Here is a 26,539-nt window from a genome sequence, read left to right as displayed (position 1 = left end):
ATCAAGGAAGTACAAAATTAAATAGAAAAAAGCACGCAGACAAAAAAAAATATTGAAAAAAGCACAATTGTTTATTACAGTATTCCCTCAATATGCACTCACTATCTTAGACATTATAATGGTTTTAATTTGTCCTTTCCTTTCATATTTTTGGGGCAGCATGGCATTGCGACTAATTATTACCTATAGAGTAGTCTCCAGGAGAATAACAGTCTTATATTATTCCTATAATTAGATTTCGTTTTAACGTATTTTTTTTACTTTCTTCGTAAATAGAGTATTATTAATTGTTTATGCTAAATAATTAATTTTGTGGGGACGAGCCCCACGCGCACTCGCGAACCGTGAGCCCCACAGGACCTCCTATTACGTAGGCACACCCACACGCTCAATATTTATGTACACGCTTACACCAATATTATTATCTGTATTTGTCCTCAATTATTTTAGTTGTATTTTCCTATCATCAATAATCCAGTATATATACATGCAGGGCCGGCCCAATTGTGATTGACGCCTAAAACAAGTTGAAAAAATTTGCATAAAAAATACATTTAGAAGCATCGAATTTGGGTTGCTGCCCCTAAAAAATACAACAGAAAGTTGGAATAACCACTAGACTACGAAGACATTCTAGTAAAATTTGCTGCTCCTAATATTTATTCTAAATCTAGCGCCTAAAGCTACTGCTTTACCCGCTTCAACTCAAGGCTGGCCCTGTATACATGTGTAATTAGTGTTAATTATAATACTCAAATATACTGTATACTTATAGTCATAGAATATAATTCATCGACCAGATTCTGGTTGCTTGTATGCTTTCATTTTTCTCTTTCTTTTTGTTTTGTTTTGATTTTTTTTCCGAATGATCGACAATATATACACAATAACACAAAGATAGTTATTTGGTATAATGTGGTCGAAACATGTGCATATCCACGTGAAAACAAACCAGATCTGTATTTTAAATCCTTCCACGTACGTATGTATAGATATGATCACGACAAAAAATGCTCATGGAATTTCTTATCACTGTTATAACACATATCATATATGGACTCTTATACCGGCCCATTAGGCCCATCAGGGCATTGTACTTAACTTAGATTCCCTATGTACTCTATATATACATTCCAGTGATTAATAAAGTTTCTAAGTTTTCACAACACGTTATCAGCACGATAAGACTCTCTGAGCGAAAAACCCTAATAAATCCGGCCACCACCAAAACCCTAAAAGCAAGTCAAAACTTAAAAGACGCATATCTTCCAAACCGTGAGGAACCAGAAGACGATCTACATATCAAATCGAAGCCCTCGACGAGACGAATCTACTGGTGAAAACCGTTTGTCGATCCAACGTCGGACGCGCCCTCACGCACACTTACAGTACACGACGATCAACCGAAAAAAAAAAAAAAAAACCAGATCCGAGTTTTTCCTTCTTCAACCAGCAGCTTCTCCAGTTTTGGTGATCAATCCTTGGAATTTGTAGCGGCTAACTGAGGTCTATTAGCTCCCAGTTTCATTAGCCTGTCAGAAATCCAAAGGTGGAAAAGGTATCTTCTAAAACTGAAAGCCATAGAACCTGTTGTTTAAACACTTCAAAACCCTATAAAAAAAAAAAAAAATCGATCTCTAATTGATTGAAAGTGTTTGATACTCTGATGATTGATTGATAACTTGTTGATTGATTGTTTAAATTACAAGTTTATGCATGTTCAAAGGTTTTAAACTCGTTTTATAAAACCCTAATCTACAAAAACCTAACAACCGTTTTTGGCCATGTTTATGGCATAAACCTATTCGATTTTCTTCATGTTTAATAAGCTTGTTGCAGCTTATTTGATTGTTGATTCTCTTGCTTGAAACACTTGATTGAATAAACTAAGAAAATCAACCCTAAATCCTAAGCTTGATTCACGATTTTGTAATCTTCAAAATCGTAAGTCATAATGCTTAAACCCTAGTCCTTTTCACGTGATTTCTTTGTTGTCCTTGTGAAATTATTAAAACCATCGACCACAGATCCTATAGATCTCGAAATCACATCCAAAATATGTTTTCCAAACCGTTAAAACCCTAGATAAAACCCTAATCATATTCGGCTCCCCTAGGGTTCCTCCTAAACCGCCTAAAACCGGCTAAACCTGGTTCTCATTAACCAAAATTATATTCGGCTTTAACCGATTAAATCACAGCTATTAAACCGACATCATGTTCGGGGTAACTAAAACCATACCCTTTAAAATTTACTATTTCCGAGAAAGTTCCCTCTAATAGAAAGTTTCCTCATATAAAAACTTTCCTCATATAGAAATTTTCCCGACATAGAAACTTTCCTCATTTAGAAAATTACCCAAATTAGAAACTTTCCAAATTTAGAAACTTTCCTAAAATAGAAATATTCTCAAAATAGAAAGTTTCATCATCAGCATTCAAAATTTTCTCAAAACAATCCCTAACAAAATCAATCTCATGTTTCAGATGTCAAACATTCAGAAATGTGAATTCGAGGCCCTTCACGTCTCCGGGGATAACTACCTCGAGTGGGCCCTAAACATGCGCTTGTTCCTTGCATCGAAAGAACTCGATGCATGTATTACCGACGGTAACACCGCATCCCGTAAGGGACAGTCTCAGGCGATATGTCACATACGCCATCATCTGGCCCCGAGCCTTAAGCAGCAATATCTCACTCTTGAGAATCCACTTGAATTGTGGCAAGCGCTGAAAAAGCGATATGACCATCAGAAAATGGTCCAGTTGCCTCAGGCAGATTTCGACTGGAAGAACCTTCGGTTCCAGGACTACAAATCCGTAGATGATTACAACAACGAACTCTTTCGTATTGTTGCCATCCGGAAACTCTGTGGCGAGGATGTGACAGATAATGATCTCCTCGAGAAAACATTATCCACATTCAGCACAGAGAATGTTGTGCTCCAACAACAATACCGTGCAATGAAACACACATTGTACGAAGACTTGTTGTCCTGTCTTCTCCTCGCTGAGAAGAATAACCAGCTGCTTATGAGGAACAGCGCTATGAGGCCCCCGGGATCGGCTCCTGTCCCAGCTTCTCGTCAAGAGTCCTACCATGTTCAACCCGATAGATCCTCAGATCACCGCCGTGGACGTGGTAATGGACGTGGTAATGGCCGAGGACATGGACGTGGAAGACGTGGACGTGGACATGGTCGTGGCAACCGACCTAACCTCAGTTATGGTCCTAGTCGTGGTCGAGGCATCACCAAGCCGACCCGCCACACCAACCCCGATCACTCTGCTTGTACCAGATGTGGGATGTTCAACCACCCAACAAAGCAATGTCGCACCCCCAAGATCCACTGCGATCTATACCAGAAGTACGGAAAAGCTCCTGCTGAAGCCAACATGACTCAGCCAGTCGATGCTGCTAACCTGAAAGGTGACGACCTCCTTGATGATGAGAACACCACAAACGAGCAGACCGACCCCATGGACTATGAAACAGCTGATCTCCTCGATTAATTCAATCATCTGAAACTCTGATACAATTTGATTTTGTTCTTTATTTTTTTCATTTTGGGATTTGTTTCATTTTTTTTTCCATTTGCCTTTATTCTCAGACACTGCTATACTTTATGATTTATCACATTTTCTGAATTCCTCAATACTGAATTCTATCTTCTATTCATAATAAAGCACACCAGCAAATGGAAACCATAGTCGTAGATAGTGGATCCAGCCACACTATCTTAAGAAACAAAAGTTACTTCATAAACCTAACCTATCAAACCGCAAATATTAGCACCATCGCGGGTCCCTCAAACCTTATCGAAGGATATGGCCATGCCTATGTGTTGCTATCAAATGGCACACAACTTGAAATACCATATGCTCTATATTCTCCTAGTTCGAAGAGAAATCTTCTGAGCTTCAAGGATATAAGACAGAATGGTTTCCACATAGAAACCCAAGGTCAAGGGAACAAAGAATCTCTCCTAGTCACTAAAACCGTAGACGGCCATAAACAAATCCTCGAAACCATACCCGCGCTCTCTACTGGACTTTACCATGCTAAAGTCAGTATGATTGAAGCTAATACCACTCTCAAAGCCCGGTTTACTGATTATACTATTTGGCACGACCGGCTCGGTCATCCCGGTGCAAATATGATGCGTAAACTAATTCAAAACTCTCAAGGGCATACCCTCAAAGAAAACCGAGCTTATCCTCAACACCTCATGTGCACAGCTTGTTCTCAAGGCAAATTGATCACTCGGCCTTCACCAGTTAAAATCTCTAAACAAACACTTCATTTCCTAGAAAGAATCCAGGGCGATATCTGTGCACCTATACATCCATCTTCCGGACCATTCCGGTACTTCATGGTCCTTATAGACGCATCGACCTGTTGGTCATATGTTTGTCTCTTGTCCTCTCGGAACCAAGCCTTCGCTAGGTTCTTGGCCCAAATCATAAAATTGCGGGCCCATTTCCCTGACTTCCCACTAAAGACTATCCGCCTTGATAATGCTGGTGAATTTACCTCACAAGCGTTTAATGACTACTGTATGGCCATGGGGGTAACCGTGGAACATCCCTGTAGCACATGTCCATACTCAAAATGGATTGGCTGAATCATTCATTAAACGCATTCAATGGATAGCCCGACCATTACTCATGAGATCAAAGCTCCCGGCCTCAGCATGGGGACATGCAGTATTACATGCTGCTGAACTCATACGCATCCGGCCATCTAGTGAACACAAATATTCCCCATCCCAACTACTCTCGGGTCGTAAGGCAGACATCTCCCATCTCAAGACATTTGGGTGTTCAGTATATGTACCCATTGCTCCACCACATCGAACCAAAATGGGACCTCAAAGAAGGATGGGAATATATGTTGGTTTTGACTCTCCCACCATCATAAGATATCTCGAGCCAACCACTGGAGATCTCTTCAAGGCCAGATATGCGGATTGCCAATTCGATGAATCGGTATATCCCTCTTTAGGTGGTGAGACAAACAAGCTGGTCAAAGATCTTTCATGGAATCAAACATCATTAAATTGGCAAGATCCTCGGACTCTAGAATGTGATTCAGAGATCCAAAAGATTATTCATTATCAAAAGCTAGCTAATCAATTGCCAGATTCCTTTGCTGACCCGACCAAAGTAATCAAATCGTACATCCCAGCTTGTAATGCACCAGTACGAATAGCTGTCCCAACGGGACAGACCCAAGTTGCTACAGAGTCTGCACCACGTCTCAAACGGGGCAGACCTCTCGGTTCCAAAGATAAGAATCCCCGGAAATCAAAGAAAGGTGCAATAACCGAAACCGGGATTCTTGCAATATCAGACATAGCCGCGGCTGAGACTCAATCTAATGAACCCTAAATGGAAGTTCGGGACGCCGAATCTCCAGGTTCAGAAGATAACAATGAGATCTCCATCAATTACAATATGTCCGGAATACAATGGAATCGAAAAGAAGTCGACTTAATGCACTCTTTGCATACAAAGTAGCACTTGATGTTGCGCTCACGCAAGAGGATCTAGAACCCACGTCAATAACACAGTGTACACATCGAACAGATTGGCTAAAATGGAAAGAAGTCATAAACATGGAGTTAAAGAGTCTCAAACTCAGAAACGTGTTCGGTCCGATCATCCGGACCCCATCACACATCAAGCCAGTGGGCCACAAATGGGTCTTTGTGCGCAAAAGGAATGAACTCGGTGAAGTCGTTCGATACAAAGCACGGCTTGTAGCACAAGGATTCTCACAGAGACCCGGAATCGATTATGAGGAGACTTATTCTCCAGTGGTGGATGCAACAACATTCCGATTCCTCATAAGTCTGGCCATAAGAGAAAATCTTGATCTGCGGTTAATGGATGTTGTAACCGCATATCTCTATGGGCCCCTGGACAACGAAATATATATGAGACTCCCAGATGGCATTGAACTAAAAGACAAAAATGTATCTCGAGATCAATACTGCATCAGGCTGAACAAATCCTTGTATGGACTGAAACAAAGTGGGCGTATGTGGTACAACCGCCTCAGCGATTACCTCATCAAAGAAGGCTACAAAAATGACCCCATCAGTCCATGCATCTTCATCAAGAAGTACTCAAACAAAGGATTTGTAATCATAGCAGTATACGTGGATGATCTAAACATCCTCGGAACATCTGGTAAGATCTCCCAAACAGTCGACTGCTTAAAAGCAGGATTCGAAATGAAAGACCTAGGCAAAACAAAGTACTGTTTGGGATTACAACTTGAGTACATCAAAGGAGGAATCCTTGTGCATCAATCGGCTTATATCGAAAAGGTACTCAAGCGATTTAATATGGACCAAGCTCACCCATTGACCAGCCCAATGGTAGTTAGAAGCTTAAGTGATGACCCTTTTGGTCCCAAAAAGGATGATGAAGAAATCCTTGGTCCTGAAAAGCCATACCTCAGTGCTGTAGGAGTGTTAATGTACCTGGCTAGTCACACTAGACCAGACATATGTTTCGCCGTGAACCTCCTCGCTCGATATAGTTCATCTCCAACTCAGAGGCACTGGAACGGTATAAAACATCTCCTAAAATACCTTCGAGGTACTCAAGACTTAGGACTCTTCTATACTAACCAAAATAAAGATGGGTTAGTCGGCTTCGCCGATGCAGGATATCTATCAGATCCGCACACTGCCAAGTCTCAAACTGGCTACGTTTTTACGCATGGAGGAACAGCCATCTCTTGGAGATCAATGAAGCAGACACTCACTGCCACTTCATCAAACCATGCTGAAATCCTAGCCATTCATGAGGCTAGTAGGGAATGCGTCTGGCTGCGCTCCATGACTCAGCACATCCGCAGAGATTGTGGTATGGACGAAGACACACAGCCCACGGTGATGTATGAAGACAACGCGGCATGCATAGCTCAGCTCAAGGAAGGATATATCAAAGGAGATCGGACGAAGCACATTCTACCGAAGTTCTTCTCAACCTCAGACTGGCAGAAGGACGGCACTCTCAGCGTTCAGCAGGTCCGATCCAGTGAGAATTCAGCTGACCTCTTCACCAAATCATTGCCTACTTCAACACACCGGAAGCTCGTCAAACAGATAGGAATGTATAGACTTAGAGATCTGCAGTGATGCTACAATCAGGGGGAGTAATGCGTGTTGTACTCTTTTTCCTTCACCATGGTTTTGTCCCACTGGGTTTTTCCTGGTAAGGTTTTAATGAGACAATATTCCCCAGCGCATTATCGAGATCCCGATTGAGTAGCTGACCCGGTTCACTTGTTCAAGGGGGAGTGTTATAACACATATCATATATGGACTCTTATACCGGCCCATTAGGCCCATCAGGGCATTGTACTTAACCTAGATTCCCTATGTACTCTATATATACATTCCAGTAATTAATAAAGTTTCTAAGTTTTCACAACAGTCACAAAATTATTTTAGATATATCACAAAGTTCTTAGTACTATATGTAATATTCATTATAACTTCGTTTTATATAAATTTAATGCACAGTAAACTATTATTTTTTATCAAAAATGTATAGTGAAGTATTTCTATTGAAAATATCAAAACCCAATACACTAAGTTAAAGTATTTCTATTTTTACGTAACACTATAAGTTGTTTTATGTCTCTGTTTAATAAGTACAAGCCTATTTGATTATTAAAAGAACCCGAAACACCAGAATCTTTTCTTTGAAAGTTTTCATAAACTTGTTGGAATTATTTCTAGTTTTCAAAAGATATAATACTATCTTTTTCATAAACTTGTTACAAATATTATCAATAAATAAATAAAACCATATTCCATCCGTGTTAAAACATTTATAGTGCACCTCAAATATATTTTCTTTTTTTTTTCTTTCTTTTAACTTACGAAAATAGTAGTTTATGTTTGATGGAACTGGCCGAGTTGGTACACGTCTGCGGTATGCGCAACCGTATTCATATGCCATTTGTCGAGAAGATCCCTTCATTAACTATATAGTCTATACTGCAAGTGACTGCAACTTCTTTTTTTTTTTCAAGTGACTGCAACTTCCAAATCTAAATACAGTTTGTAAAAACATATGCTTAATCTTATATAAAAAAAACTTTTCAAATCTAAAATGCAGTTTGTGTAAATACATATGTTTAATCTTATATAGAAAAATCTTTCTATATTTTGTTTTAAAATTTCTTAAATAAAAATAGATACGTTTGAATAATTAAACAACAGGAAGTTATTAATTCTTCCGTGAAGCCTTATCAACAGGAGCAAACATTCGTCATATAACTGTATTATTTAAATTGGGAATTATTATTTTCAAATACACTGCTATGTATCAGCAAATCGCAAGAGGTAGTAGTATTCAATATGAACGGTATGGAAACATAACAAATGCAGCACCAAAAATTACTTTTTAGCTATATAGGGCTTATGATAGAATATATATATATATATAATTTAGATTTATGATTGATACTATATTTTTATGTTTCTTATATATAGTTATATCATTCTCAAATGATGTTTCGTAGTTACCTATGCGAAACTAGCATTAGCTCACAACCTAAATTTTCCTCTCAGCAAATATAATTCAAAATTGCACAAATCCAAAATAATAAGTTCATCATGAAAAGTAGGATCAAGTATTTTAGTCTGTTTCGTAATACTATGAAAGATCACTCGTGAAAAAAGAACTGTATGCAAGATCACTCGTAAAAGTAATTATCTTTATTAAAGATATATCACTAAATACCATTTTATTATAAAAAAGAAGGGCATATTATTGATGGTAAAGACTAAAGGTTCACTATTAATTTGCCCGAATTCCGGAACTGGTGCTTACAAAGTTATTACTTAATATACAATTAGCGGAATTAATTAGTAATTCTTGGCTTTGTGACAGAAAAATAAAACCCTTGTTTAGTTTAGAAAAAAGAAAACAAATCCATTTTTATATAAGTTGAAAAAGAAGACAATAAATCTTCTTATATAAAGTTTATACTTTTGTAAGTCTCTCTCTTTCAGCGGGTAAAGGGTAAAGAAACGGGTCGGGTAAGGACCCAGCAAGACAGTAACGGGTCGGGTAAGGACCCAGCAAGACAGTAACGATGACGAGCAGACGTAGAATAAGAGGGAGACCAATCTTAGTTGGGATATTTAAATGCTTTGTCTCCTTTTTTCCTCACTTTATTTCATTTCTTTATCATCTTTGCTCGCCCACGAGCGAATCTTCTTGTCTGCGATCTATCTCTCTCCTTTTTTCACTCCTCGTTTGAATTTTAATACACAAAGATTAGCTTTTAACCTAAATTTCTACATTAAAAAAAAGGTAACTACTTTTAGAGATATTTGAGAATTGAGATGAATGATGATCATTGCATCTTTTTGGAGTCCTAATATGACCAAGTAATAAACTAGTTTCTTAATCGCTCGCTAATTATCCAATACACTAAATGCCCAGTTATTTACTACAATACTAGCGATTAGTCACATGAAATAGTATTATAGTACACATTTGATAACAGTTAAAAAAAAAAAAACGCTCCGAACTAAAAGCATATTGTCTGAAGAACGTAGACACAGTTCTGCCGAAATGGATCACATTTAATGACTGTGTATACCTCAATAACTGTTCTGGTGTACAGGCAATTCATTGATGTTTATGTGTATATATGCATGTGGATGATGATTAGTGGTGATTTACGGGCGTGGAATTCAAATGGTGATATTTTTCATGTTAATATAAGGTAAGGATCGAATTTCATCAGTTACAATTACAAACCAGTTTTTTTCGTTCATATTACTGTGGGAGATCCATGTTATTACAAATAGGATTAAATGAGACACCTATCAGATTTATATATACCTATGATAGAACAACTGATATGTATTAAGTATTCATCTGATGAGTTAACCCCCAAAAAAGAAAGTGTTCATCTGATCATGGTTTGATTAATATTTGATAGAGGGTCGTTAGATTCGTTTTATGAATTGTGATGATAAGTGGATGTCACTAAGGAGACACTTTGACGTGCGACAACACTATAAGGACGAGACAAGTATGACCCTTCAACATATTATTATAAGACTAATGCCACTTTACCCACTAACGTAATTTCATTACGACTATTAACAGAAACAGTTCTATTTTTTTATTTTCCTATCAGAATAAAAAATTGCTATCGACGAACTATGGGCTATGGCGATCCAAACGTATCAATCTTCGAAAAAAAGCTAACTAACTAGCGGAAAACTATTCTAAGCGTTTACCCATTGGAATCTAGTGTGATTTTGAAGTTTTCTTGCAAGAAAATAATTTAAGTAGAATTTTTAAGAAAGACTTTTAAATGATAAAAAATAAAGAGAAAGCAAGTGGCTTAAGAAATGTGGAGTTTGTGGAGTCTGCGATCCATCTCTCTTCCATCGAGTGTGGAATTTGTTGTAAAATGAGCTCTAACGAGGTTTAAAGTATGAGTTGGAATTTATGATTCTATTGTTAGGATTTAGATTTCAGAAAATTATGATTTTTAGATAAAATGACGTCCAAATTTAACCAATAACAATAAATTTAAAATAAACATAAAACATGCCAATTTTACCATTAAGTTGTTAAAACGCGTAAAGTTTTGATATACTGTTTAAATAATTTGTGAAAATTTCCAAAATTTATAGAAGTTTCAGAATTATTTCAAAAATGTCCAATAACATTAACCGAGATAATGTGATGAAGATTGTCACAGTTTTAGCACTCAATTAACAGTGGTCAGTGGACAAATTAAGTTTTCAAAAGAGGCTGATTAGCCAAGTGTCTATATTTTTGTTAGCTGCCTTTAGCGTTTTTAGCTAGAATTGGGTTCAACTTTTTTTCTTAAAACCAAAAATGGTTTTTTTTTTGGGGGTTCTAAATCCAAAAATGGGTTATGACTTCGAGCCGATATCTTTGCGTTTTGTGACCTGTTGTTACTTGTTAGAGATTCACATAATTTTACGATGATAAAGCATTTATATTTTCTCGCAGTGACACACATGAATAAAAAAAGTTCTACTCAATTTTCATTTTTTGGTTACTAATGATTACTCAACACTTGTTCTATTAGTTAAATCAATAAAAACGTATTCATTTAAAAAAAAACAATAATAAGTTTTTTCCTGTTAGGCAATTAGTTGTTTCTGCAACATTTTGTGGGTTGGCTTTTTGCATGCGAGGTCTTCTATATGTCCAAACACATACTGACTTTTTATTTATTTTACTTTTGTTTTGTTTTTATTCATCTCGATTGCTTTTGTTTGGCATGCATGCATAAATTGATTATGGGAAAATCCACTATATTTGACATGAAATTTGGTGGGATTTCTGATTAGAGATAGTCCGACATGATTAAACTACTGATATAATTGTCATAATTTAATTCCTTATAGTCTTCTCTATAACAGCAATTTTCCATAGGATTACATTTTCCACCTTAAACATGATCATTTTTATCTCTTTATTTTATCAAGTCATGCTTTTGTGCTACATAAGCTATATCCTCCTGTCTAATTAATGTATTTTGGTTGACCAAACTCACCTAAACTAAGTCCTCATACGTTTTAAAATCATGTAACTATTTTTTAAAAAATTATTTGTGTATTCGCATAATTGATAAAGAAAAGATAATTGCAAAGAAAGCGTATAACTTAATTTAATTGATGTAAAAAGAATTTACAGCTATAACCATACAAAAGGGTTACAAATTTTTTTTACATATCTTCATTGCTATCATCCATTCATCTTCCGCTTGTTTTCCTCGTTCACGTCTGTGACTTGGTCAAAAATCATACTTACATTTTTTCAACATTTGCAATCACAGGCTCCATCAAAAAAGGAAAGAAAAAGATTTTGCTAACAGTAAAAGTAGCAATGATAGGTTCTTAAACTTGCATGCTTTTGTCACTGCTTTCGTCCATAATAAGGCTATGAAACAACTACATTATAAATTTTATAACAATTATCGAAATTTAATGGTTGTAAAAGTAGTGAATTTGATTATTTAAACTCTTTTGCCTGATCAAATTATATTTTGACATGCTAAGAGAACAAGTAAAAACTCCAAAGAAAAAGTAGGAACAGGTGAGTGGCTGGATCAAGTTTAATATTAATTTCTCTCCAAACAATTTTGGATTTGCATCGAAACGTCTGAATAATCTAATCTCGAGACTGAGTTGAGAATCCAGCTCATGGATATATCGAGTTTAAGCCCTTATTCCCGAAACTGAGACCATCGTACCAGTACACGCGAGTTTCTTACTAATATATTATTTCTAGTTTAATAGAAGAAAAGGTAAATTACATTTTTGATGAGTATATGTCCGAATCTAGAATCTTAAATGTTGTTCTTCTAATTCATTCAAAAACTTAAATGTAACGTTAGAAGGAGAAACAGTGTTAACAAACACGATTAGTGTGTCTGCCACAAACAAAAATAGGGGAAAGTACATTACCATTTATATTGTTGTCTCTGTCATTAATGTTCATCATCCCATTCTACGGCTCAAATGTCACAACTTGGAATCTTCAAAGAGAGAGAGGTTAAATCGGACCCAGTTTTCAGAAGAAAATCAAGAAATTTCACGTCGTTTTCAAAAGTGATCAGTCACGCTTATGTTCAAGCAGTGGAAGACATATTAACGTCTCGTCTCTTTAGACAAGACTTGATGTTCGTTACATGTTTATCGTATCCAACCAAACGGCCACATGATTTTGTTATTTGTCGTCATAAACAAACACTCACTTTAATAATTTTTGCTTAATTTTGGCTTTAATAATACAAATTGAAATATAACCCCTCTTTTCTCTGCTAAAATTCTTCTTCTCCTCTTTTTTTTTTTCCCTATCACTGACTCGGGGTTTACAAATACAAGTTATGCTATGGCACATGTATATAGTGCTACGCATGGGATTGATTTTACTGCCCACCTGTATCTTCTTCAGCAGCTTTCTTGTATTCTGGTTTAAGCTCATAAGTCCCTTGGTTCGATCCTCTCTTATTGTAAACGCATAGCTCGTTTAGTATTTCTTTCAAAAACTGCGCTGGTTGGTCTGTTTCCTGAACCAGCTGCTTCAATGTCCAGTTGGGTTGGCCTTCGAATAGCTTGAACATTATAGCTTCGAGCTCACCACGATCTCTCCTCGTCCTCTTCACTTCGGTTTGCTTAACTGGGGCAGGTTTCTTCTTTTCCTGCTCATTCAGACACACAAATACATACTTCTACATCGGTAAGGTTGATCAGGGCATGAAAGGTATAAGACAGAAGATTGGGATTTCAGATCATATTTGAGTTGAAATTTCCATTTTAAATAATATTTGGTCTGACAAAAGGGCCGAACATTGAATTTGAATTGTTGCTTCATTAACTTTAACAATGTCAATGATTACTGCAAAGATCATTGAGGAGAGAATAACATTACCTTTGAATTGGAGGGAACTAACATTGGCCTCATATGTACTCCGCGATCATTATCAATAACCTTTAGTACATTTCAAAGAAGAACAAGCCTTACATAATCAGCTAGCAAGCAGTTAGAGCAAGAGAAGGACTTAAGAAGGAGAACAAACACCTAAAAAGAGCAAGTAAAATACCTGTATCTGCCGGTTTTTAACCATGGATTTGCTTGTTCTCTCCCGACAAAGCCTTGCATATTCTTCAATGTCTTCGCCGAGTGGCTTCATGTCGAACTTGTTTTCTACGATTCCCTCGGCAGCTGCTTGAACTATAAGCTCGTTGACAAAAAAAAAAAGGAATCAAGAGATGCCTAAATCTCGCCAGCTTTAAGCCAGAGAAACTAGAGTAGCTGGCCTAGTAAGAGATGAAACGCAAACAAAACGAGTAAAATCTAAATGAAAACCTCACCTTGATTTACTGTAGACATTACATTCATGGGAACAAAGTCTTTGAACATGTTCATAGAGTAGCTCTTTGGCATGTTCCCAAACTCAGCACCAAACATCTCCATCTTGAACTGATACCATTACAGGGGAATAAGTTGAAAAATAGAACAACACAAATAGCACTAAACAGAAAAAGACTTCCCCTAAGCAAGATTTTGAATAATCAACCACATTGGTTAGTAAAATTGCCATGAAAAACTCAAACTTTGTGAACACTACAAATCGCAACCATCCGAAACATAAAAACCCTCAATTTCACAAACAAAGTTCTACTCAATGAACAATCTAGGGTTTCAGCTAATACACGCAGAATTGGAAACTCGAGAATCAAAAACTCGAAGATGTAATCAAATACCTCGGGAGAAGGGTCGGGCTGTTGAAAATCAACGGAGAGAACAATCTTCGACAAACTAGGCGATTCCGAGGAAGAAGACGAATAATATGAAGAAGAAGAATGAGCCTGCTTATCCCACGCCTTGGTGACAGCTACAGGGCTCTTCATCAACCAAACCAGTCGGTCGGCATTTTCCAAATCGAGATCATGATCGTCTTCCATCGTTACTCAGAAATACTCTTTTCTCCAAATCAAATCTTCTTACTCTTCTCGCACTTACTTCTTCTGAGCTCTGATCTAAACTCTGTTTCAGATTTTTTTTTTGTTTGGTCTCACTCTTCGCGTTTTGACTATAACCCTAAGTCTTCTCTGCTATTAAGCGGAGGTGAACCAAAAAAACGGAAAATCTTTTGAGAGACCCGACCCGTTACTAAATACATGGATGAGTAATTGGGCCAAGGCCCATAAATAGTGTCCAGAAACCCAGCTTTTAAATGCCCATTTTACTAAAAGCTTGTACGTATTTTCCTAAAGAGATATATACTATGGTTTTATAACTTTATTGTCACCCTGCAATTACGATCATTTCTAGAATACTTTTACAATAACTGTTTTAGCATACTACGTACTACTACTGAATCTAATGCATTGTTGTCTTGTCCTAAACGACGGCGATGCATTTAGTATGTATGGCATAAATATTCGTATGTGTGGACTGGACATACTGCATAGATTAACATATGTACAACATGCAAGACCGTCTGAAAATAAAAAGGTCACAGGCAAATTTGAAATTCTTTTTCGTTCTGTTTTTTTTTTAAATTCAAATTTGAATGCTATTTACTATGATAATGAAGTGTTAACTACAAGTTCCGTTTTAATTACTGATATATCAAATAAGAACAAAATAATAAAAATCCCTAGCAAAATAAAATATGTAAACATCAAGCAAAAATTAATGAAATTGATAAAAAAAAGTAAGAAAATTATAATTTCGAATTTTGAGATACTAAAGTAAAAATATATGATTATCAATTACCAACTATACAAGAAAATGAAATATGCAATAAGACAGCCTCCAAAATATAATACTGGTTGCCTAAACGATTGCTTAGGTGATTGAACCAAAAATATCATGGAATTATCGTGTATGTATTGAATGGATAACATACAGATTGTTTGGGTTGGACCACGATTATTGTGCTGATAAAGACACCCGAGTTTAGAAATAGATGCCTCTTTGAAACTTAACTAAATCCATGAGAAACCCTAACCACTACTTTCACTCAGTTGCTTAATGTACAAAGGGGGGGACCAACCTCTTTCTTTTACGGATTGTTTTTCCTTTTTCTGTCTCGCTCATTTCATTACACTTCACACTAATATAATACATTTTTTTATATATTAAAACTAGAGGTTGGAGCCGAGCTAATCAACAAAATATTTGCTCAACAGCTACACGATTGGCTCGATGATGAATATGTTTTTTTTTTTTTTAAGATGGGATGGCGACTATTATGTTGGAGGTCACTATTTGACATCTATACATGTTGGAGTATTTCTATGATTTTTGTCAAGGGGGTTGAGATAAAAAAGAAATAGTGTCCTATCAATCATAATCGAGAGTTAGGTATACGTATAAGTATAACAGAAGTTAAAGATTCATTTCAAAATCTTTGTTCGATAATAGTCTCTCACTTTGACCGCAGACTTTAGAATCTTATAATCATGTGTCGAGTATTTGGACTTCTCATGCTTCTTGACCCATAAGTTTTCCCTTTTCTTCAACATAATTAATTAACAATTTACTCGCTAACTATCTTTTCAAACTTAACCTAACGTATTTTAATGGTAATTAATGACAATGCCTAACATTTTGACCTGCAAGGATAGCTTTTAGTATACGTACCATCGGAACCACATGTACATCATCAGTAGGCTATATTAATAAATATAAAAAGTACAAAAATGATCAAAATTATAACAAAAAATTATAGCTAGATAAAAGGTAACGCCAAAAGGAAACCCATAGGCTAATCCTATGAGGCTGCAGAGCTTTTGCGAAACAAGAAGTGAGACAGATTAAGCAAAGTATCAGAGGAGACGATCGTGATTTTGGGATCAATCACAGTTGTTGGATAATTAATTTTTGTAACAATTAAACAAAATCATTTTGATCAAGAGAGACTGAAAGAAGAGATCACATGTCATGAGTCAGACACTTGTACTGTTTTTGAGTAACTTCCATCCTCTCCTCTGTGATTTTTCACTTGTCCTAAATGAAGCAATCTATAATAGTAGTAGCTAATCATTATTATTATTAAGAGTATCAGTTCACGCATACAAATTGTATCATTTCACAAGGATATAACGAAACCGATTTCAAATTTATCATATATAGGTCATTTTTAGATGTGTATATAACAGTACTACTACAAGTTGTGAGAAAAAAAATGTTGAATTAATATTTATGGGGGATTAATCAAATCCATGCAAGCAGACGAATGAAAGTCACATCCATGCAAGTAATAATCAAATAGCTAAGAATATCATAGTTCTGCAGGGGAGAAGTTTGATATAAAAGCCGTATATTACTATCCGTTTCCATTCATCTATGCCAAATTAACATTTCACATGTTACGTAAGTATTATTAACTCATAATTTGACACTCTCAAAAATTTTAACCTTAACGTCTTCTTATTGTAGATAGGGGCTGACTCTAGATGGAATGACAAGATATTATCTAAGTAAAAACCATAGACTTGAGTGTTAAATAAATAAAAAATTAAATATTTGGCTTATTCGACTAGCCGACTCAAACCAGAGAAAAATACTATATAATAAAGTTAATGCATGAATCCATTTTAAAACCGCCCAGGACCTTCTTTCTTTTTTTAACTAAAGTTTTCCTTCTTTTCTGAGATGTTAGTTATATATTTCAATTGAGAATTAATTTTACATCTTTTACTTTGGGAAAATTCAATTGGGTAATATAAGAAGTTGCTTAATTTTTTCTTAAAGGGATAAAATATGTTAAAAAAAAAAAGTCTTTGATGAATGGAACCCGAAACCTAGTTAAGTCATATTTAGATCCGGCAAGCAAACGGAGAAACGGGGAAAAAAGCAGCTTCGAGCTCAACACCAACGAGAAAGCTAATTCAAAAAACACCCACAAATATTATCATTAATTAAAAAAGACAAATAATAGATTTTTGATTTGACCTTTACTTAAAAGGAATTAATATATATCGTATACCAATAAAAAAAGAAGGATAATTAGTAATACATTAAACTCCAACTAAACGGCATTCAAATTGACACAAAAGATATCGATCCTACGCCAAATGAACCAACGAATTCTAGAAATGGTTTCATGTCGAGAAATATATAACGAACAAACACAAGCGGAAACCGTGAAATTGCAATAAGCAAATCAACGAAATAAAAGATCAAACTTTATAACTAGATCATCATTAAAAATACTTCTCATTGATCTTCTTATAAGTAAACGTACTCGTACGATGTGCATGTTAATCACCACTCAGTAACATACTAGCTAAGGGAGTTTTATCAAATTGCACGAACTTTCAAAAAAGACAAAGACTAATACAAAAACAAACAACAAAGTAAGGCTTCTTGTTATTTTAACGTTGTAAAGATGAAATAATATTCAGTAACTGAGTCTGAATCTCAAGACCTCGGAGGTGTGAAGAATGGCGTACCGGCGATGAAGGAATTGAGTTGAGCCGGATAAAGCGACGAAGGATCGAGTATTAATCCATTGTTATTGTTACCGGCAACAGTAACCGCCGTTTTCGCAGCAGTCTCTTCAGCATTGGTGGTTGTGGCAGTGGAGGCAAGGAGGTTAAGTTGATGATCTTCATCTGGTCCTTGGTCATAGAGAATTCCTTTGAAGACATGTCCTCCAATGTTCACAGCCGTTTGATAAGCATATTCTTGATCATCTTCATCCTCTTCTATCGAGCTCACTCGAACGCATCGGAAAACCGCCGGTGAGCTAACTTCCGGTGGTAAGTTTTGACTCAGCTCCAACCCTAAATTTCATTAATGACTATTAGAATAATAGTAAAAATTATTGAACTTAAGCGTTTTTTGTGGTCGCTTTTAGTAACATGTTCTTGATATTATATCCGGCAAAAAAAAGCAAATCTTTAAATATTTATTGCATTGTGTTTACATGAAGTCGATCTTGGATAAACCCTTTTATGTCGTCAGGTTTACTAAGAAACAGTAACTTGGAAAAAATAATAAAGCAGCAATATCCGGCGGACATCCTCATTCACACGCAAATGATGTTGTACTTCTCCACAAACATTCATAATTAAAACTATACTTTTCTTGAAAACTCAATCAATTTTGTAAGCTAAATTTCAGTATCATCAATTAGAGATCACACACACCATGATCTAATTTTACCTGGATTAGAATTAGCATTTACCACACGGGTAATAGCAAGAGCAGTTCCACCACCACTACTATGGTCTTTATCATCATTTTCACCACCATTAGCTTCTCGTACGCGTTTAGCGTTTGCGTTTTGCGTTTCACGGCTGGATGCGGAGTGGTGCTGCAAGGAAGCGAGTTGGGCTAAACGCTCACGGCGTTTGGCAGCAGGAACCCAAGTGCTCTTAACGTGAGTTTGACAATGAAAGCCTCGGCTTTTACAACAAGTTCTACATCTCATATGAGGACAATCTTTCTTAGCTTGATTCCCACAATCTTGACAATTCATACCTCCTTGTCTCGTCACCGTGAAACCTCCCGGCTCATGATCGGAGACTACGTTGAAGTATAAACTCCGGCTCCGGTTATTGTTGTTGTTGTTATTGTTGTTGTTATTGTTGTTGTTGCTGCTGCTTCCGCTTGGAACCATTCCAAATGAGTAGAAGTTCGCAGGAGCTGAGACATGTTGTTGTTGTTGTTGAAAGTATTGAGGAGGCCAAATCTCGAAGCCCTTGTTGTTGTTATAGATCTCGTCTTTGTAAAGATAAAGATAATTATTGCTCTTGTCTTGCTGTTGATGATGATCCTTGTCTACTTGATGATGATCTTGCTTGTTGTTGTTATCTCTCCCTCCTAGATAGAAGAATCCTGCCATCTCTTTTCCAAGTGATAATCCACATCACACACACACAACACACTCCAAAGAGATCCAAGAAAGAGTCAAAATCTTTTTTTTTGCTTGGAGAGATTGAGAGTAAATGATGAGGAAGATCGAGTTAATCAAGAGACTGAATTAGTCTCTCTTCATCATTTTAAGAAAACACAATTTTGATCTCTGAAAGTGGAAGTTGCTGGGTTTTCTCTGTGGATAAAGAGAGAGAAAAGGTTTTTAAGACATAGAGAGTCCCATGAAGATCTTTTGCTTTGGGCACTTCACTACAGTTATCTTCCAGTTTGAGTGAATCCCCATCACATAAATATCACTCACTATATGTGTTTTTAAAAAAAAAAAAGAAACAGAACCAAAAAAAAAGATAAGCTGACATATTTTAAGTAATTTTTCTTATGGTCATCATGCCATTATGTGTGTTTATTTTCTTGGCCTCAGTTGGAACATTAGAGCAGAGCAAAAAAACAAATTTTCGTGTTAGTTGGGATTTCCATACTTTAAATTAGATTTTTGTACGAGATATATATACATTAATCGTTTGAGGTGATCATATTTATTCTCGACATCCTTCATCAGTTATTTTAAATAAATGTAAACAACGAAAATTAGATAAGACATTTTGTTATATATACAGACTAAAGTAATCGGGTACTTCAGGATCCAAAATAGTATGCATGAAGCGTTTTTTTAATTATATGATCTATTCGAGGATTTACACTTTTTTTTGTTTTAGAGGATTTACTTTTGTCGAATGCAAAATAAATATTCGTCCGCGTATTAGGAGATTTTGAAATTTAAGATGTGTAGATTAAAAGAAATTAAAGATTCAAAAGAATCTGCGAAAATAGTAAAAAAAATGTATAACTAGAAAAAAATATATAGCTCACATTTTAAGCTAATACAGTATAGTGTTAATTTTATAAATGGTGACTAAAATGCCACGTGTTAGAACAGGGAGTTTTTCTCCACTCGTCCCTCCCCCGCAAAACGCTCCCCACCGTTTGTTTATCTTTTCTTTCCCCTTTCAATCCGAATTAGAATTATATGAAATTATCTGAAAATATTAAAGGGAAGTCTGAGAAAAAAAAAAAAAAATTCGAGGAAACAAAAAAACAGGAAATGAATTAGGGGAAGTCTAACGTTGCTTTGACATTTTATCGTCACGGACGGTCTAATCGTAAGGTTTACAGCTTAATCACGGACATTAGACCTTCAGTGACTTGAGAGTCATTGACATATATTAGTCCATATGTGTTTCAACAGTTAAACCCTAACCGATGCAATAGATATGTCAAAAAATGATAACAATAAAGTGGTTTGAAGAGATTGGAACTATATAAATATGTGTGCTGTGGTTTAAAGGATTTTTGGTGGACAGCGATCCCTACTCTAAGGTTTAGGTCACGAGTCATTATTATTAGCCGATGAATGGATGTGATCGTCTTCCATATTTACCCAAACTATTACATGAATATTATGTATTTTTTTCTGTATTTAGAACTTTTAGCTCGTTCCAAGAAAACTTAGCTTTCACGTTCATATTTTTCAAAATTTGAAAAAACATTAAGATTGAAAGAAAAAGAATAACGATTCATGGCGCAGTTTGCTCTTTTTTCTTACAATTGAAAATAGAGCAAATTTATACACCAAATATATATATATATATATATCATGACAATACATGTGATTGGATTGAGTAAAACCGTTAGTGGTTTTATCGGAAACTAGCTACTATTAATTATAACTTCTCAAATATTTTATATAGTACTTTTTTGGGTAAACCAAATATTTTATACTAAGTATGTAGCAATTGGCATACATATTCTGTATACATTTAAAATTTCAATCACTAAAGACTTACTTTGTTATTCAGTCATACCTTGGATTAACATTGGAACCGAAGCAACCAGACCCACTCTAGTGTCTTTGATCACGTGGAACCGCGTGAATTAGCGGCGCAATTTGCATTTGATAATGATAATTAAGCGCATTTGATATTAAATAAATGTTTTAAATGTTTACATATTTGGTAAAAGTTCTCTTTAGTTCCGTGGCTGACAAAGATTTTATTTGTTTTTTATAGTATCTGGTTTGGATTGGTTTAGTTTTCAAAAATATGAATTATTACATATCAATAAAAATAAATTATTGAAAATATATAGCGTAATGCATAATTGTTCGTTTGTTGTGTCGTATGTATTGAAGTATTTACCGTGAGTTATCTGGAATTGTCTATGAAAAAAACTTATTTTTGTATAGTGATATATACGTAAAATTGTCTATTAATTTTTGTGTAATTTGCTGACAGACATCTTTTTATATCGTTAGATCAGTGGTCACTTGTAGAAATCCGTATAACCATCTCTCTCGTAAAATCTGTTTGTTATGAGTACTTCTATATATACTTTTATAACTTTAAATTAAAATTTGATAAAATAAAGATTCACAAATCAGTATTTTCACCTTATCTTGCGAATTGTTGAGGAATTCTCATGCATAATAATTTACTCATACATAACATCAGGTCACGAGTGAGATTTGACTTCTCCATTCTTATAGCTAGATTTGATCAAATCTTCGGTATCAACGGGCCAATTAATACACAACCAATTTCACAAGATAAAGTCTTACCAATACCATCAGTAATGTTGAACGTGAGACCTGTCGCTTCCTCTCTTCCAAATCGGCGTATCAGAGTTTGGATGTCAACAAAAAAATTATATAGTATCAGTAATGTCCATTACTAAATATACATTTTTTTTTTTGACAACTAAATTTACATTTTAACGCACACTAATCCTTGAAGCTGAAATATGCAAGTTACGAGAATTTGCGTATTTAGTTTTGTAGTGAGCAAATGTTTTTCTTTCTCTTTTAAAACCGATCAGCATTTGCTTTAAAGTTTTAAAGAATTGTCAAAATTGTCGCAAGGAATACGTGGGAATGCATCTAGAAATTTTTATAAAAATGGTAAACATATTAAATATCCGAAAACACTATATTTTAGAAAGACTATACTATACAATTTAATTTGGATTTCGCTCTACAATTCTTTTGTTATCAAAAACAAAATGTATATTCTAAACCAACAAATGGAATATCAAACAAGGTATACGGCCATTTCGAACATCAACTGTGCCTAGAAAAGGCGAGATTTTCTAGAAATACTTAACATGACTATTATTGATCCCTAATTCCTAATATTGGTATATAATGGTTGATCGTACGCATTAGTTACCCAACAAAAAATTGATCGCACTTAGGGGCCCGAGACATGAGTCTTTTACTCTATTGTATTTTAGAATTTCTTGTTGACTTAATCACTATTTTGTCTTTATTTGTAAATGTAATTATTAATACTTTTTAATTTAATAGAAAACCAAGGAGCTCCTAACTTTATGACTCGGGATCTTCATGATTAAACTAGTTGCCTAATGTGTCTTTTGTCTTCTTTTTTTTTTCTTTACCTTTTTCCCCTTTCTTTTCTTTTCTTTGCTTAGTATTTTTTGTCCTTCTCATTTTGATATTTGACGGGTTTAGTAGCTTTTATTAGTTTTTGGGCGGATGACATTTCTCTTTAATACGTACTCCAGTTAACAAAAAGGAATATAGACGTTAGATGTCCATCGACTATGGTTTATGATTTATATATATAAATGTATATAATTAAGCTACTAACTGATTCAAGATGGATAATTAATTGGATATAGATGTTTTCAAAATATATTATTAGATTATTTTAAAGAAAATTCACCAACAACAAGAAATGCTATATGTAGTCATGCGTAGGCAATGAGGTTTATACAACATGTTCAAATGATTCACATTTTCATCCAACATTCTTTTATATTTCTAAAACAGCACATAAATCATCATTATTTTTGAAAGGATATATATATAATATATATATATATATCAAATGTATCTATTTAGAGTTATGATTGTGTATATTTTGCGGAGAGGAAAGCTTTAATCTACTTAAAACAATACAAGTTTAGCTAAAATTTAAACTCACTAATAAAACATTATGCTGAAACAACGCCACAAATTATTTAGCCGTAAATCAACTAATATGTATTAACAAATTGTGTCATTGGAATGATTTTTGATAAGAGATTTTTGTTTGCAGCCGATGTTTATTTTTTCGTTTTGGGTCAGGGCAGCCGATGTTAAAATTATATTTTTAATATAATAAACTACGATTTTGTCACCTCCCACTAGACAGGCAGAGAGAGAGAGAGAGTGAAGGAGGAGCAAAGGCCATCTTAGGAAAAATTAAAGAATAAGGATGATCTCCAATTATTATTTAGCTGTTGTCTTTCACTCTCGAGCCTTGTGCTCACCTTTCTTCTCGCTGCTCCTCTCTCTCTCTCCTCTCTTTATATGTATGCTAGTCAATCATTCTTCTCACTAACAGTAATTTCCCGACAATCTTCTCAATGATTATATCTATTATATATACGTCGGGTTTAAAAGTTATTTTAGTCGAGACTTAAGCAGTTCATGTTACGATTTGGATTCGAATCCGATCCGATCTTTAGAAAATGAGATATGGTAAATAAAAAAACACACACACATAAGATTATAATAGTTCCATTTTAATATGAGAATTACGTTTATTTTCTGCCGCTACATATATCATTACGATAAACATTCGAGAAATTACAATTTTTTCTTCCTATAACCTATAGTAAAAGAAAATTATCGTGAAAAAAAAATTATTAAAAATTTAGAGAGAAAAAAAACGAAAGTGTTTGAAATATCAAATATCAATCGTTTGTACTCGGCCATAGGAACTTTACAAATTAGCGAAACCTTGACAGTCCACAATTTAAATGAAACACATCTCATAACCAATCTGATTATAACAAGAAAATTTCAAGTCGAAATCCATACTAATGCTATCACCGAGACATATGTGAATTTCGAATATTTATGTTATTTATACAATTAACATAACTGAAACCGTAATAAGAATATTTAACCTAGTTCCTCAACTTTAGAATTTTACCCTTCAATCACTATATGGGTTACTGGTAGCCTAAACAAAAACTATATTGGTTTGAAAATTAACATTATTTTTTTTACTCTTTTTTTTAATAGAGCTCTTGCTTTTTTTTATTCTTCCATTTAAACGTTTAGTATTTTATTATATTTTCAACTGTTTTCCGCAAAAATACACTTTTATAATTTTGTTTTCTCCATATTGTTAACACACATAAAATAGAAAAATAATTAATCAAAAACATAATTTTTTCAACACTCACTCACCATAAAGATAACCAACTAATATATGCTTTCAAATTTTGTATATCAGTCAGCTAAAATGTTCTTCAGCACGTAGTTATTAATACCATTATTTATTTTCTTTTTCTCCCTCGTCTTCTATATGTATCTATGTAAATATCTCAGTAAATATGACTCACATTTAGTCGATCTTATATACAGTTAGGGAAGTAGATTAGAGTCAAATGGGTGGTAAATAATTGTTTTTTTAACTACTATTAGGAAAAATAACATTCTTCTCCATTATGCCTTTGTGACCATCATTTTTCCTTAAAGCTAAGTTATAATTATGCTCTTTCCGCCAGAAACGGGTTTTTGTCTTGTTGAAAATAAAGGAATGAAGTGACTCAAAGCGTCTTTCTAAAGCTAAGATATTCGATTTACTCCGTCAAGAATTAACTTTATTCCAATATATATCGCGAACAATACTTTGAAAATCAGACGAGGGAGCAAAAACAACTAATTTCTGGCTTCGAAAATGTCCCTACTATTATTAACACATTAATTAACAAATTGAAATTCGCGTGTATTCACCCTCTTCATACGATTTCCCCATCGTATATACAAAAAGTTATTAAAAGGAGGAAAACAAAATAAGGTGATGTGATTGTAACTGTGGTTCATGAATACATGACAAGTTAAGTATAATAAGCAAGTCTAATTCTGAAACCCTAGGCGACGAACACTGCATGCCAATAGTAGAAACAGTACGTACGATCACGAGATCAAACATATACGTACTTTACTCTCTTAGGATCCCTCCACTTGTAGGCACTAGCCACTTGCCACGTGGTCCCCCTCCATTAGCTCTATGGGCCTCATAAAGCCCCTGGGGCCCGTCTTCCCATCCATGCACATGCTTCACATTAAGCTCTAGCTATGTGTGTTTTATATAAAATACCAATCTTATTACGCATATTTTAGTACATTACATATAAACGTATAATATAATAGGCCTATACTACATGTATATATGTGCTTTTTTAAGGAGAAGAGACCGGCCGAAGAAAAGACAGCGTTGTGGTCTCCACGAAGGTTACAAAGACTCATTGTCACGTGACAACCACCATTTTTCAGTCTTACAATATGTGTGTATTATATAGCTCACATGTATAAAACCGTTTATTCTATAGACTTTTGATAGTTTTCTATTGTTTTTTTGTAGCCCATTCACGAATCTTTAGCACTATACTCTAGTTTTAGGATAAATAAGTGAGTTAGCCTATTTGACAAAAAAAAAAAAATTGAGTTAGCCTATTTGATCTATAGAATTTTGGAGAAATCAAATAATTGTATGAAAGATTGAAATCCATTGCAGAATTAACCTCGAATGGCCGAAGTCCGGGCGCGTTAGTGGTAAAATTCTCTGGACATTGCATCCGATTATTGTGTTCTTTCGCATGACTTTCAATCTGATGGGGCGAAACTTTAAAGCCCATGATATGTTCATAATACATATTCAAGAGAGAAACTCATCAAATTCAGGTGCTATCAGAAATATATTCGGCTAAAAGCAATGGCCCGAGTATGGGCGTAAATAGTAATATATTATGGGCTTTGCATCCGAACCATTCGGTTAGACTTCAATATGAAGGGCCTAACTTAAAGAGCCCATTATTTGTTTGTACTTTGTATCTCTTAATTAACATCATCAAAAAGTTAATGTCGGTTTCCTTAATTTACTTTTTTTTTTCTCTCTCTACTCATCCGTTTTAGATTACAATTTTAGGATTGCATTTTGTGTATCACAATAATAACAAATACGACAAAATTAAAGGCATCGAGAAAACAAGAAGACAAGTAGTAATTTAATTGGCTAAGAAACGTTAATTTTAGAAAA

General features: G+C 34.8%; 2 protein-coding genes across 2 annotated transcripts; both read right to left on the bottom strand.

Annotated features, from left to right (window-relative positions):
* Window positions 1-12,825: 12,825 nt before the first annotated feature.
* Window positions 12,826-14,623, bottom strand: LOC18008549 (transcription initiation factor IIF subunit beta). The gene is made up of 5 exons (XM_006390235.2): window positions 14,300-14,623; window positions 13,907-14,015; window positions 13,636-13,766; window positions 13,464-13,523; window positions 12,826-13,233 (listed from the first exon to the last, which is right to left on the bottom strand). The coding sequence occupies exons 1-5, from the start codon at window positions 14,498-14,500 to the stop codon at window positions 12,961-12,963; spliced, it is 774 nt and encodes a 257-aa protein (XP_006390297.1). The 5' UTR covers window positions 14,501-14,623; the 3' UTR covers window positions 12,826-12,960.
* Window positions 14,624-17,810: 3,187 nt separating this feature from the next.
* LOC18008425 (protein SHI RELATED SEQUENCE 5) lies at window positions 17,811-19,631 on the bottom strand. The gene is made up of 2 exons (XM_006390234.2): window positions 18,717-19,631; window positions 17,811-18,334 (listed from the first exon to the last, which is right to left on the bottom strand). Exons 1-2 carry the CDS (start codon window positions 19,396-19,398, stop codon window positions 17,970-17,972), a joined length of 1,047 nt encoding a protein of 348 aa, XP_006390296.2. The 5' UTR covers window positions 19,399-19,631; the 3' UTR covers window positions 17,811-17,969.
* Between the last annotated feature and the right edge of the window lie 6,908 nt (window positions 19,632-26,539).

The sequence above is a fragment of the Eutrema salsugineum genome, unplaced genomic scaffold (assembly GCF_000478725.1).
Source record: "Eutrema salsugineum unplaced genomic scaffold, Eutsalg1_0 scaffold_9, whole genome shotgun sequence".
Classification (NCBI taxonomy): Eukaryota; Viridiplantae; Streptophyta; class Magnoliopsida; order Brassicales; family Brassicaceae; genus Eutrema; species Eutrema salsugineum.
The sequence above is the reverse complement of the archived record's forward strand: the minus strand, read 5'-3'. Positions and strand labels throughout refer to the sequence as shown.

Coding starts and splice junctions, on each gene's coding strand:
- LOC18008549 (XM_006390235.2), bottom strand. CDS start 14,500: ATGGAAGACGATCATGATCTCGATTTGGAAAATGCCGACCGACTGGTT. Junction 13,767..13,906: donor AATGTCTACAGTAAATCAAG/GTGAGGTTTTCA, acceptor ACGAGCTTATAG/TTCAAGCAGCTGCCGAGGGA. Junction 13,234..13,463: donor TAGTTCCCTCCAATTCAAAG/GTAATGTTATTC, acceptor CTGAATGAGCAG/GAAAAGAAGAAACCTGCCCC.
- LOC18008425 (XM_006390234.2), bottom strand. CDS start 19,398: ATGGCAGGATTCTTCTATCTAGGAGGGAGAGATAACAACAACAAGCAA. Junction 18,335..18,716: donor AAATGCTAATTCTAATCCAG/GTAAAATTAGAT, acceptor AATGAAATTTAG/GGTTGGAGCTGAGTCAAAAC.